Source organism: Lampris incognitus, chromosome 15, assembly GCF_029633865.1.
Source record: "Lampris incognitus isolate fLamInc1 chromosome 15, fLamInc1.hap2, whole genome shotgun sequence".
In the NCBI taxonomy this organism is placed as follows: domain Eukaryota; kingdom Metazoa; phylum Chordata; class Actinopteri; order Lampriformes; family Lampridae; genus Lampris; species Lampris incognitus.
The window spans coordinates 25,533,128-25,547,606 of NC_079225.1; the positions used below are offsets into that span (position 1 = coordinate 25,533,128).

The window sequence follows — 14,479 nt, forward strand, 5'->3', positions numbered from 1 at the left end:
CATGGGCAGTGGTAAGGAATTCCATGCTTTTACCACGTGAAGAAGAGAGTGTAGACGGGTTGAAGTGGGTGGAGAAGAGTGTCAGGAGTGATTTGCAACAGAGAGGTATCAGCAAGAGTTAAAGAGAAGGTTTACAAGATGGTAGTGAGACCAGCTATGTTATATGGTTTGGAGGTGGTGGCACTGATGAAAAGACAGGAGGCGGAGCTGGAGGTGGCAGAGTTGAAGACGCTAACATTTTTGTTGGGAGTGACGAAGAAGGACAGGATTAGGAATGATTATATTAGAGGGACAGCTCAGGCTGGAGGGTTTGGAGACAAAGCAAGAGAGACAAGATTGAGATGGTTTGGACATGTGTGGAGGAGAGACGCTGGGTATATTGGGAGAAGGATGCTGAATATGGAGCTGCCAGGCAAGAGGAAAAGAGGAAGGCCAAAGAGGAGGCTTATGGATGTGGTGAGAGAGGACATGCAGGTGGCTGGTGTGACAGAGGAAGATGCAGAGGACAAGAAGAGATGGAAACGGATGATCCACTGTAGCAACCCCTAACAGGAGCAGCCGAAACTAATAGTAGTAGTAGATGGGTATGCGTTTGTGTATGTCATGTACACATACATATATGTTAATCTGTGTGCATCGGTATTTGCATGTGTTTGTATGTGTGTTGGTATGGGATCATCATGGCAGCCCTGGTCTCAACAGGGTCGTTCTGCTAAAGATGTTCCCTCTCTGTTGCACCTCATTACCACAGCAAACAGGTCCCTGTGTGTGTGTGTATGTGTGTGTGTGTGTGTGTGTGTGTGTGCGGGTGTGTGTGTGTGAGAGAGAGAGAGAGAGTGAGAGAGACCAAGAGAGAGAGAGAGAAAATTGAAATATTTGTGTGAAAGAGGGAGTGAGACACAAAGACTGAAAGACAAGATGACCATATTAATACATGTCTGTGTGTTCATCGTCAATCCCCCTGCATATGTTAATTGTATAACATATGGGCATAACTCTGTGTGTGTGTGTGTGTGTGTGTGTGTGAGTGTGTGTGTGTGTGTGTGTGTGGTGTGTGTAGTGAGAGAGAGAGAGAGCGAAAAAATTGAAATATTGTGTGAAAGAGGGAACGAGACGCAAAGACTGAAAGACAAAATGACCATATAATACATGTTGTCTGTGTGTTCATTGTCAATCCCCCTGCATATGTTAATTGTATAACATATGGGCATAACTCTGTGTGTGTGTGTGTGTGTGTGTGTGTGTGTGTGTGTGTGTGTGTGTGTGTGTGTGTGTGTGTGTAAATACGTAAAGGTGAAGGTTTTGCAAGAAAAGGCAAATACTGAGTGACAACATGGTGCATAACTACTGCCTACTCCATCTCCCTATTCTTTCCATCCCCCTTTTATAGGCCTTCCTCTCCCTGGCCTTTATATCCTCCATCCTCCTCATCCCCTCTCTCCTAGTGAGTTTACCCTGGGGGGGGGGGGGGGGGGGAGAGATTGTAATCACGGAGAAAAGGGCCTGAGGCCGTCTGAGTACCATGGGACGCAGGGTACTCACCTTTGATATTGGGTTGTGTGCATCCCAGTACTGTATGTCTGTATGTGTGTACGTTTGCATGTGTGTCTGCGTAAGAATGTGTGTGTGTGCGTGCGTGCGTGTGTGTTTATCCGTCCATGGAGCTGCTGCTGGTGGAGGGGTGTAGTTAATAACTAATGCTACAAAGCTAACATCTCCCTGGTGAAGCAGCACTAATCACTCCACTGATGGACTGCTCTCCCTCAGCACTTTGAATGGCCTGCCAATGTGTAGAGGAGAACATGAAGGGGGGGGCTTGCCAGAGAGAAAAAGGATGCCCAACTGAGCTGGTGAGGGGGTGAGGGTTTAGTGTGGGGATGCAGAGGAAGGAGAATGATGGCTAAAGGAACTCCTCCACTGACACTGGCTGATGCCTTTTACGGCCCTCCCTAGGTAAGTGTGAGGAGGAGGGGAGTTTACATGTATTTGTGACATAGGGAGCTTTTAAATTAAAGGGAAGGTTACCATTTATTGGCCATGTGTGCATGTGTAAGAGAGAGAGTGCGTGAGAGAGAGAGAGAGAGCGAGTGACAGAGAGAGAGAGACAGGTATGCGTGTGTACCTGAGGTGCTTCTCAAGTTTGTCCACTTGGTCATGGAGTGATGAGGTGATGTCAGTCTCTGGCCTGTAGGATGAAAAAACACCACAAAAACACATCCGTGCGTGCACACACACACACACACACACACACACACACACACACACACACACACACACCACACACACGAGTTCAGTATCTTACTCTTGATGTCCTCTGCTTAACTTTTTAAGGACATGTTTTTTAACAAATCACCTTTGCTATGTAGAGATAAATGAGTGTGTGTGTGTGTGTGTGTGTGTGTGTGTGTGTGTGTGTGTGTGTGTGTGTGTGTGTGTGTGTGTGTGTGTGTGTATGTGTGTGTGTGTGTGTTCCACTACTGCAGGACTACAATGTTTCCTTGCTAAAAATAAAACCCCATGATGCTTTGCCAAGAGGCTAAGAATTTTGGGTCAAGCCAGTCTGTCCTCCGGTAAAGAACTGACCCTGATCAAGCAAAGCGTGTACGTGTGTGTGTGTGTGTGTGTGTGTGTGTGTGTGCGCACGCGTTGTAAGCGCGCACTAATTTGTATCTGTGAGTTTATTGTGTTGTATGCTGATATACGTCGTATGTCAGCACAGCATGATACACACATACACTACAATCACACACACACACACACAAACACACACACAGAAGACAATCTTAAATTGCCTTTTCAATCAGTTCTTAACACATCATTCTTTTCCTCTGTTCTGACATTTGCTTCAAACTTTCTTTGGCTATTTGCAACCGTCTTTTTTTCTCCGTGTTTTCTCTCTCTCTCTCTCTCTCTCTCTCTCTCTCTCTCTCTCTCTCTCTCTCTCTCTCTCTCTCTCTCTCTTCTCTCTCTCTTCTCTCTCTCTCTCTCTCTCTCTCTCTCTCTTCTCTCTCTCTCTCATCTCTCTCTCACTCTCTCTCTCTCTCTCTCTCTCTCCTCTCTCTCTCTCTCGTCTCCTCTCTCTCTCTCGCTCACACTGCAACTAATCCTCTGCCCATTTCCCTTTTCCACTCTCCAAGGGTGGATTGCGCATTACATTCCTCCTGAGCAGATTTAGACCTAATTAAGCTGTCTCACACAAATTCAGAAAATTAGGTTGAAGCAACCAAGACATGGGTTTCCCTCCAAGTTTTTCAAATCTCTAATATACCTGGGGCCGGGACGCCAATTCTGGAGATTAGGAAATCCTCCCTGGAAGAAATATTAAGTTGGAGCATATACAATAGAGTATAGCAAATTCAAACCCTTTGAAAAGGAAGGCTATCTTACATGACGTTACACCTGCTGTATCTCATACTACGAGGGATATTGCCACATTCAACTCAGTTAAAGTGTCAGGGTGAAATAAAAATCAAGCCCATTTAAAGAGCTTCACAATGACTAAACGCGATGAAAATATCCATCCATTATCTAAAACCGCTTATCCTGCTCTCAGGGTCGCTGGAGCCTATCCCAGCAGTCACTGGGTGGGAGGCGGAGAGACACCCCGGACAGGCCGCCAGGCCACCCTCCCACACACAATTCACACCTAGGGACAATTTAGCATGGCCGATTCACCTGACCTACATGTCTTTGGGACTGTGGGAGGAAAACGAAGCACCCGGAGGAAACTCACATAGACACGGGGAGAACGTTGCAAACTCCACACAGAGGACAACCCCGGGACGACCCCCAAGGTTGGACTACTCTGGGGCTCAAAACCCAGGACCTTCTTGCTGTGAGGCGCGACTGCACTAACCACTGCACCACCGAGCCGCCCCGCTATGAAAATATTTCAACATAATAGTTGCTTGTGTGTGGAGTAGTGGTGTAGTAGTAGTAGTTGTGGTAGTAGTAGTAGTGGTAGTGTGTGGAGGAAATGATTTGTGTCCCATCCATGCAATGTCTTTACTTCCAGCCCCTCCTGAGGCTCCCTGGGGGTCTCTCTCTGTCTCTCTCTCTCTCGCTGTACGTCTCTCTCTCTCTCTCTCTAAGTGGATTCTCTGAAGCAGAACATGGGGTGTACAAGCTCTCTAAGTTTGTAGCACTGCACCTCAATAGGCACCAGATTTCAACTTACTTTCTCACTGACCCTCTTTTGAGTTCTGATATTTTGTGGGTTTATTTACTTTTGAGGTTTGTTTTAAAGATCCTGTATTACACGGATGTTACTCCGTACCATTTTTCCCCTAAGGAATAGTTATTGCAGAACTGAAAGGGTTTTTCCTTCTTTTAAATTAGCCTACAGACTCCACTAATAAATGTCTTTGTTACAGAAAGTCCTCTCTCTTTGGCATTGCACTGAAAAGAGGAGCAGTGAATCATTTTCCATTTCAGCACCATTTTTTTTTACATTCTGACAGAGTGTGTACATTGGTATGATGTGTCATTCGAAATCATCTTTTAAAAGGTGGGGGGGGGGGGAGCCAGTGCACCCAGGAGAAATAGATGGCCTGTGACACATTCTCTCAAAAGTAGTTCTTTCTAAGGCTGAGATAGATGGGTCACCAGTTGCGTAATGTGTGATGATCCACCTGTGCCATGTTGAAACTACCTGTTCCTCTTAACCTACCCATTCATTTTCATTCCCAATCCCAAATGTCTCACACTAACATGCATAACAACACGCACATCTCAAATTAAAACCCGAGGGAGAAATCTACCTCAATAATAACAACAATTCTAATAATAATGACTATACTAGTACTCATATTAATACTCCTACTCCTCCTCCTAATACTAAGACTGACTATAGTAAGGGTAAAAAGACATGTTAGAGGAAAGAAGGGGGAAAAAAATCCTGCCAAAGCAGCACCTATGTTTAAGCTGATAGCTCCTCGGGGAAAGGGATGAAAAGTGAGGAGGAGAAAGAGACAAAGGAGCACAGGTAGGGGTAGTTGAAGAATCTCATTGTACAGGGAAACTTGTTTTTAACTGTGCATATGACAAAAAAACGCTTTGACTTGATTTGTGAGGTTTAGTGATAGATCCTGGGAGAGAGGTGGGGCAAAAAAGAGGGCAAGAAGGAAAAAAAAGGGGAGGGGATGGCAGGAGTTCAGACTGTCCATCAATATAAAAGTACGATGGTGTTCCTTGCCATCTCCACAGCTCGAGGATTGCAAGTGTTTGGCTATTTGAAATTGTGACCGAGCAAATGTGGCGGCAGTGGAGACGACACTGTAGAGACAGCACTCAAGGGGATAACTATGTGGACCAGTGTGTGTCCACATGGCAGTGTGTATGTGTGTGTGTGTGTGTGTGTGTGTGTGTGTGTGTGTGTGCGCGCGCGTTGCCACACCCATAGCCTCTCTGAGGCAGACACTCCAGGATGTCATAACAATGGCTGAGCTGGTCGTCTCCCTCACAGCTGTAGATGCACTCCAATGCCACCGCCATCAGCTGGTCTGGGTCCCCAATGATCTTCTGTTGGCACTGGAGGAGAGGAGAGGAGAGGAGAGGAGAGGAGAGGAGAGGAGAGGAGAGGAGAGGAGAGGAGAGGAGAGGAGAGGAGAGGAGAGGAGAGGAGAGGAGGGGGGGGAGGAGAGGAGAGGAGAGGTCATTGTGTTTACTGTCATTAGGGACATCATTATCAGTAATAACTTCCACCATTCAGTACATGTAGTACTAGAAGGTATACTGACTCTGAAGGTGTGTGTGCATGTGCATTAATAATGTGGTGCTTCGTTCCAGATGAACTGCTCCAGATGAGCAGGATGGCGCCTTGCATGGCAGCCTCCGTCATCTGTGTGTGAATATGAATGAGTGAATACGAGGCATACATTGTAAAGTGCTTTCAGTGGTCGGTAGACTAGAAAAGCGCTATATAAATGCAGACCATTCACCATTCACCACTCGTTGTATGCATATGTGATGAATGCCATGACTTTCTGTCAGTTTTACTACTTGGGTGAGTGTTGTGTGTACAAACCCCAATTCCCATGAAGTTGGGACATTGTGTAAAACGTAAATAAAAAAAGAATACAATGATTTGCAAATCCCTTTCGACCTATATTTAATTGAACACCTTACAAAGACAAGATATTTAATGTTCAAACTGATAAATTTTATTGTTTTTTTGCAAATATTCACTCATTTTGAATTTGATGCCTGCAACACGTTTCAAAAAAGCTGGGACAGGGGCATGTTTACCACTGTGTTACATCACCTTTCCTTTTAACAACTCTCAATAAGCATTTGGGAACTGAGGACACTAATTGAAGCTTTGTAGGTGGAATTCTTTCCCATTCTTGCTTGATGTATGACTTCAGTTGCTTAACAGTTCGGAGTCTCCGTTGTAGTATTTTGCGCTTCATAATGCGCCACATATTTTCAATAGGAGACAGGTCTGGACTGCAGGCAGGCCAGTCTAGTACCTGCACTCTTTTACTACGAAGCCACACTGGTGTAACACGTGCAGAATGTGGCTTGGCATTGTCTTGCTGAAATAAGCAGGGACGTCCCTGAAAAAGACGTAGCTTGGATGGCAGCATACTATGTTGCTCCAAAACCTGTATGTACCTTTCAGCATTAATGGTGCCTTCACAGATGTGCACGTTACCCATGGCATGGGCACTAACACACCCCCATACCATCACAGATGCTGGCTTTCTAACTTTGCGCTGATAACAATCTGGATGGTCCTTTTCCTCTTTAGCCAGGAGGACACAACGTCCATGATTTCCAAAAAACAATTTGAAATGTGGACTCGTCAGACCACAGCACACTTTTCCACTTTGCGTCACTCCATCTCAGATGAGCTCAGGCCCAGAGAAGCCAGCGGCGTTTCTGGGTGTTGTTGATATATGGCTTTCGCTTTGCATGGTAGAGTTTTAACTTGCACTTGTAGATGTAGCGACGAACTGTGTTAACTGACAATGGTTTTCCCAAGTGTTCCTGAGCCCATGTGGTAATATCCTTTACAGAATGATGTCGGTTTTTAATGCAGTGCCGCTTGAGCGATCGAAGGTCACAGGCATTGGATGTTGGTTTTCGGCCTTGCCGCTTACGTGCAGAGATTTCTCCAGATTCTCTGAATCTTTTGATGATATTATGGACTGTAGATGATGAAATCCCTAAATTCCTTGCAATTGTACGTTGAGAAACGTTGTTCTTAAACTGTTGGACTATTTGCTCATGCAGTTGTTCACAAAGTGGTGAACCTCGAGCCTTTCAGGGATACTCCTTTTATACCCAATCATGACACTCACCTGTTTCCAAAGAACCTGTTCACCTGTGGAATGTTCCATACAGGTGTTTTTTGAGCATTCCTCAACTTTCCCAGTCTTTTGTTGCCCCTGTCCCAGCTTCTTTGGAATGTGTTGCAGGCATCAAATTCAAAATGAGTGAATATTTGCAAAAAACAAGAAAGTTTATCAGTTTGAACATTAAATATCTTGTCTTTGTAGTGTATTCAATTGAATATAGATCGAAAAGGATTTGCAAATCATTGTATTCTGTTTTTATTCACATTTTACACAACATCTCAACTTCACTGGAATTGGGGTTTGTATATGTGTGTGTACATACAAATGTGTGTGTGTGTGTGTGTGTGTGTGTGTATGTGTGTTTGTGTGTCAAGTCAAATCAATTGTATTTGTATGTGTGTGTGTGTATGTGTGCAACACTTTTTCTAATAGCCAGGCAACCTGTCCTTGACAGTGCCCTATAGGTGAATAAGTATCAAATTTACAGAGCAGAGCTTCAACACTGGCCCTGAAATCAGTACAGTCAAAGATGCCGTGTGCAAGCGCGTGTGTATGTTCATCTCCAATTTTTGATGTCTATGTGTGTTCTGGAGTGTAACTGCAGGTGTGTGTGTGTGTGTGTGTGTGTGTGTGTGTGTGTGTGTGTATGTGTGTGTGTGTATGTGTGTGTGTGTGTGATCATGGGTATCCTGGCACTTACATCAGGTTTTGAGTGCTGGAAGATGATCAGGGGAAAGGTGAGGTCCTGCTGCGCCAGACTGACCAAATACTCTCTGACCAGAGCCTTCGCTACGCCCGCCGTCTGTTTTTCACAGCGGTGCAAGAATGGCACCATCCACTGGAAGGCATCCTTCACGTAGTGCTCCACACTGGACTAGAAGTGGAAAGACACAAGAGGTGAGAATCCACCCTTCATGTAAAGCTCCATATTAAATAGACTGGCAAAAACGTGCACAAGATGTGAATGAGGGTATGGGAGATGTTGCGCTCCCTGTCAAAAAATGCTGGGAAAGTCAAGACTGCGGTGATATGCGACTCTACACAGCAATCTCTTTGGTTGTATCTTTATGCTTCCAGGAGATATGTGGTTCTGAAAAACAAACTTCTAAGTCTTTACTAACACTACACAACAGTAAAATTGAAATGACGCAATAAATGTTAGTTAGGGGGTGTTAACATTAATGTTATTCACCTGGACTACTACACACTTGTTACCACTACACAGATCCCTTCTGTATACCAGAGCTCTGATGCAGTTCAACAATAGTGTAACATCTTATATTTTTGTCAAGCAAGCTTTTTCCTTCTCAAACTTTGATTATTAGAAAATCAAAATCAGTGGAAACATAAAAAAGGAGCTATTGAACAGAACTGTGTCAGTGTTAATCCATACATTACACCCAAAAAAAGACTATAATTTTCAATTTTATTTGGCTTCAGAGATAAGTCACTGTGTTCCCCACTGGCCAATACTGAGGAACCTATGTAGGTTTTACTTCATGATAGGAATTATTCGGGAATTATTTAGTATAGATGCTCTTTTTTCTCCCCAATTGTATCCAGCCAATTACCCCACTCTTCCGAGCCATCCTGATCTCTGCTCCACGCCCTCTGCTGATCCCGGGAGGGCTGCAGACTAAAACAGCCTCCTCCGATACATGTGGAGTCGCCAGCTGCTTCTTTTCACCTGACAGTGAGGAGTTTCACCAGGGGGACATAGCACGTGGGAGGATCACGCTATTCCCCCCCAGTTCCCCCTTCCCCCCCAACAGGCGCCCCGACCAACCAGAGGAGGCGCTAATGCAGCGACAAGGACACATACCCACATCCGGCTTCCCACCCACAGACACAGCCAATTGTGTCTGTACGGACGCCCGACCAAGCCGGAGGTAACGTGGGGATTCGAACCAGTGATCCCCATGTTGGTAGGCAAAGGAATAGACCACCACACCACCCAGATGCCAGTATAAGTTTGATGCATACTTTTTTACAGTGATTAAGCCTTTGTAGAAATTCAAATCACAAAAAACAACTTAGCAATGAAATATTGAGCAAATTATTCATCAGATCACATTGAGCAGGTGATACATGAAAATATTACATGCCGTGACCATCCCTGAATGTCTCTTCACCACGCCATGTGCCCATCTCTGGACACATCACATGCTGTGCTTATTTCAATGCAGCTAAAACTTAAAGCAGTTTCAACAAAAGAATTCAAAAAGGTCCGAAATTTGCATTTTTATTCAATGTTTAATGATCCAAGTAATGTCTATCATCACAATGTTACGAAGTCTACTTGTTAAGCTGGCCTCTAAAGCCGACTAGACGCTCAGTTGACATTCCACCGGAGTCTGTTTGCCCTAACCAAATGAAGCAGATTCAGGATACAGGATGAAGCACATGTCAAAAGCGCCTCTTCCTCTATCAATTCCAGACAAAATAAATCAGGCCGGGCCAATCAGTCCAATATTTCAGAGATGAGAAAAGAGATATAGCTGCTTACTTGCACGGTGCCGCCTGCTATCCTGTTTCACCAATAAACAAGTGCATTAGACACTGCCCAAACAAGGACTTAATCATGAAGACCTTGGTAAACACATGCTGTTTAATGTTTTCACGCACACACAAAACTGCACCGAGGGAGTACCAGTCAAACAGCATGTGTTACTGCGGCCTGCTACATGTGCTGGCTGGCTGCCTGCCTGTGTGCGCTGGCAGACCCTCTTGGCAGTGTGCGTCACGGGCTAAAGTTTGCATTGATTAACCGCAATTAAGAAGACTCCACAGGGACTGGTTACTGTAATGCCTGGTACAATGTCGCTTACACACCAATGTTCCTACCACTGTTGTCAGACGACAGCCTTGTACCACCAAAATACAAATTAAAGATTAAAGCTGAGATACTTCCAACATTTCTGCAAAAGAATCTTTAAAGTATTTTTGATTTTTTTAAAGATGTAATCTGTTTTTTTATATTAAAAATGCCAAATCTGACACCTTTTCCAGCTGGCATTTTCACAACAACAGCCGTTCAATGTTTTAGCGTTCTGTAATTGCTCCTCTATATGCTAGCCTATTTTTTTAGATCAGTGCCGGAAGGGCTGATCTAAAATTCCCATTAAGTTTTCAAATGTAATGGCTTCTATAGAGGAAATGCTTTGAGTCTGCCAACACAGAAGGAAATGAAGAAGAAAAGGAGAAGGAACTTGCATGTTGGATATGGAACAGCATGCGATAGGCGCTAAAATCCACCCATCCATCCATTATCCAAGCCGTTTACCCATATTCGGGTCATGGGGATGCTGGAGCCTATCCCAGCAGTCATTGGGCGGCAGGCGGAGAGACACCCTGGACAGGCCACCAGTCTATCACAGGGCCGACACACATACCTAGGGACAATGCAGTACCACCGATTCACCTGACCTACATGTCTTTAGACTGTGGGAGGAAACCGGAGCACCCGGAGAAAACCCACACAGGCACGGGGAGACTGTGCAAACTCCTCACTGAGGACAACCTGGGATTAACCCCAAGGCTGGATGACCCCAGGGTTCGAACCTAGGACCTTTTGCTGTGAGGTGACCGTGCTAACCACTGCACCACCATGCCACCTCAGGTGCTAAAATACAAAACTAAAAAAGAAAAAAAGAAAAGAAAAAAAAAGAAAAACATTATCCAAATGTTTAATTGGGATTATTAAAATGTTTGATTTACAATAATTTTTTGATTTCATGTGGATCATAGTTCTAAAGACCGTACATCCTAATTGGCTAAGCGTTTAGGATGCACGGTCCCATTTCACAAAGTCGATATTGGTGGTAAGCACGCATGATGGAGGTGTGCGGCATGACACCTACGTTTTGCATGAGGAGGCGGAGCTTGTGGATGTTGCTGAGCTGCTGCAGGTTTTTCAGCGTCAGACTCAGCTCACAAGACGTCTCATACACCAGAGTTTCCATGGTGACCAGGTCGTCGCACAGCAGCTCCAGGCTCGGGATCTCCCGCTCCTTCCCCAGGCGCACTAACGACAAGGCACAGTCCACCTGACAGATGGAGAATAAAGCAAATTGCAGGAAAAATAAAATTAAAGATCGAACAAAAACAAAAGAAAAAGTAACATCACGGACAGAATGCTGAAGGGAGAACAAACAACTGAGCATACATCAAGACAAATAAACAACCAATTATGAATAAAAATGTGAGAGACTGGATGGGTTTCTATTTAACAAAATTCCTTACCAGGAATATCATTATCTACTCTTCCGTTTCTTAGACAACAGTCTCGGAAAAAAAATTAAAATGAATAATGTATGGCTCAAACATGCACTGAAGGTCTGGAACTCAGTCCAAAAGCAACTAAAGGGAGCCATAACTCTGTCATGGGCCACGCACATAGTAGGGAAGATAATGCTTATAAAAGATGGGCTGGGAGTGGGCTGAATACAATTAACTAACTGTTTGATGGAAACATATCTAAATCTTTTTCACAACTTCAAGATAAGTTTTCCTTACCATCGAGTGACCTATATAGATATCTAAAAATAAGACACTATATCACAAAAAATACAGACTGGGATAATATTAAAAGAGAACCAAACAATATAGAAGCCCATTTTATACATCTGTTTGAACACCTTGCATCAAAAAAAGTCAGAAAATACTCTACATATCAAAGGACAATGGGAACAGGAGATGAATACAATAGTGGACAATGATGCCTGGGGAAACGTGTTCCAGATGTTGGGGGGGGGGGGAGTTGAGAGCCAGCTATGCAAAGAATTTGATTGGAAGGTTAAACTGAGGTTCTTTTGGACCCCGCTGACAGCTTGTGTCTTTAATAACAACTCTACCATCAAATGTTGGAGAAACTGTTTATGACCATACACATGTTTTGGGACTGCCTGAAAATACAGACATTTTGGAAAAACGTCAAACATCATCACAGTTATTGTCAATACTGGTATATCGCAACACCCTTAGTGCTGGACATGACAAGTGCACCATTCTAGAATAGAACAGAATACTGTGGTGATACACATTTGAGGGTAGATTCACCAGGGGCTGCTGCTCCTTTAAGGCAGACATTTTAGAATGCTGACGTAGGCACTGCTTGGGGTTTCCGGGGAGCCATGTTTGCAGCAGCCTAGCAGTTAGCTGGTTGCCACGAGGGATTGTGCTGTATCAGTGTTGTTATGTGTGGCGAGTAAACGAAATTGACTTGATTCGATCTCTCCGTCTCCTAATTCCTGCACTCCCACAACACGTTATTTGTCATTTGTACATACATACAATGAAATTCACTCTGCGTTTAACCCATCCTAGCTGTGTAGCTAGGAGCAGTGGGCAGCCGCCGTGCAGTGCCCGGGGACTGGTTGACTCTTGGTTTACCCTTTCCGGGTACTGACAGCAGGGTAGACTGTGCCCGGGAATTTGAATTCAGAGTTATCTTCTCCTAGCCTTTGCCTAAACACGAATCAACCTGCAAGGCAGCAGGTGGTTTTGTTGTCAGAGTGTTTCCTTCTCCAAGCCTTTGCCTAAAGAGGCATCAACCCACAAGGCAGCAGGTGGATTTGAAATCAGAGTTCCCTTCTCCTATCCCAATGTGTTGGTTGTACTGGGCACCATGGGAAGTACCATACAGGCATGCAGGAGGACCAGATCTATCAGGAGGGACGTCGTCCTTAGCCAAAGGGCCCTTGCTGAGGTAAGGTGCTACCCCTCTACCCCTTCTTTTTTTAAATCACAGAGTTATAGATCAGCCCATCCCAGTACTGTTCTTCTGGATCTCTGCCAGCTATGACCCAGCTGCTAGACCACTTTGCTTCCAACCGGATCATGCGCAAACTACACAACTCACTCCGAGGTACAGTACAGCTTCAGTCTTATGCACAAAAAATGCATATTTATTGTGTGTTGATACATACTACCACATCCATATTTTGCTGGATAAGCAGGTTATGGAAATATATATGTTTTTTCATTAAGTATTCTCTATTATATTCTGTTCTGCACTTTTCTATTGTGTATAACAGACTGGCAAATTTGCAGCCCTCTCTATCTAGAGATCCACAGTGCCAGTCATCCATCCAACAGGCAATAGTGACCAAAGGCATCAACTTCCCTCTCCATCAGTATAATCCATCTGTAGCTTCACATTGCATGGGTATGCAATATGAAAATGCATACGCAATGTAGAAAATTCTGGAAAAGGATGCTCCGCTGGACCCACTACTGTTTTTATTGAAAGTATTACCTGAACACCTGTTTACCACGGACCAGTGTTATATACTGCATGTTTTGTTGATGGTTGCAAGAGTAGTAGTTACTATTAATTGGATGACACCTAACCCTCCCACAATTGCTCAACTATTATGAAAAGTCAAACATGTTTACATGACGGAACACATGACTGCCCAGCTACAAGTAAAACTGCCTATTTATAGAAAGAGATGGACATCAATTGATTACCGTAGTTAGGAATCTTATACTTTGTTTTGATGGGAATGTGTTTGTTCGCGTGCGCATGTGTGTGTGTGTGTGTGTGTGTGTGTGTGTGTGTGTGTGTGTGTGTGTGTGCTCAGCTAATCTCGCAAACTACTGGATGTATCAGCCTAAAATTTTTTTGTACCATTATTACTGTATGATGAAGAACGTGTCATAGTTGCAGCGATTCAAAATCTTCGAAAAACGTTTGTTCTCGCTATTGCCGCTCCCTCTCCTCCACTTTAGCTCACTCGACCAACGCTGCTTTCTGTCGCTGCCCGATCTGAGTCAACCGTGTGAATGCATGACTCAAATCTACAGATGACTTAGATCAGGCAGCGACAGTGTCAAAACCAAAACATTATTTATTCAGGTATGAGTCTTGCAAGTAAATAAGAAGTCGATTGTATTTCGCAAGCCAGCAAATCTTTCACTGCTGATCTCAGCACAGGCGAACTGGGGGAACACTAGATGAACCAAAAATAATTCGCCTTACTCACCTCGCTGCCATGCGGAAGTGCCATATTATCCAATGTTAAAACGCCACTATAAAAATAAATTTCAAGAGTAATCACAGTCACAGCTTGAAATCATCTCAGTAGCTACAATAAAACATTTCCCATGGCTGAGCTGTTTTCTTACCATTGTTTTATGAATGAAAGTCAATCAGCAGAGGAGCCATTCGTCGTCAT

General features: G+C 44.2%; 1 protein-coding gene across 1 annotated transcript in view; it reads right to left on the bottom strand.

Annotated features, from left to right (window-relative positions):
- Nucleotides 1-14,479, bottom strand: part of nbas (NBAS subunit of NRZ tethering complex) — a 227,784-nt gene that overhangs the window by 155,213 nt on the left and 58,092 nt on the right. The window contains 4 exon segments of the mRNA XM_056294466.1: nucleotides 2,123-2,185; nucleotides 5,396-5,529; nucleotides 8,002-8,175; nucleotides 11,162-11,347. Coding sequence (XP_056150441.1) covers nucleotides 2,123-2,185; nucleotides 5,396-5,529; nucleotides 8,002-8,175; nucleotides 11,162-11,347 — 557 coding nt within the window.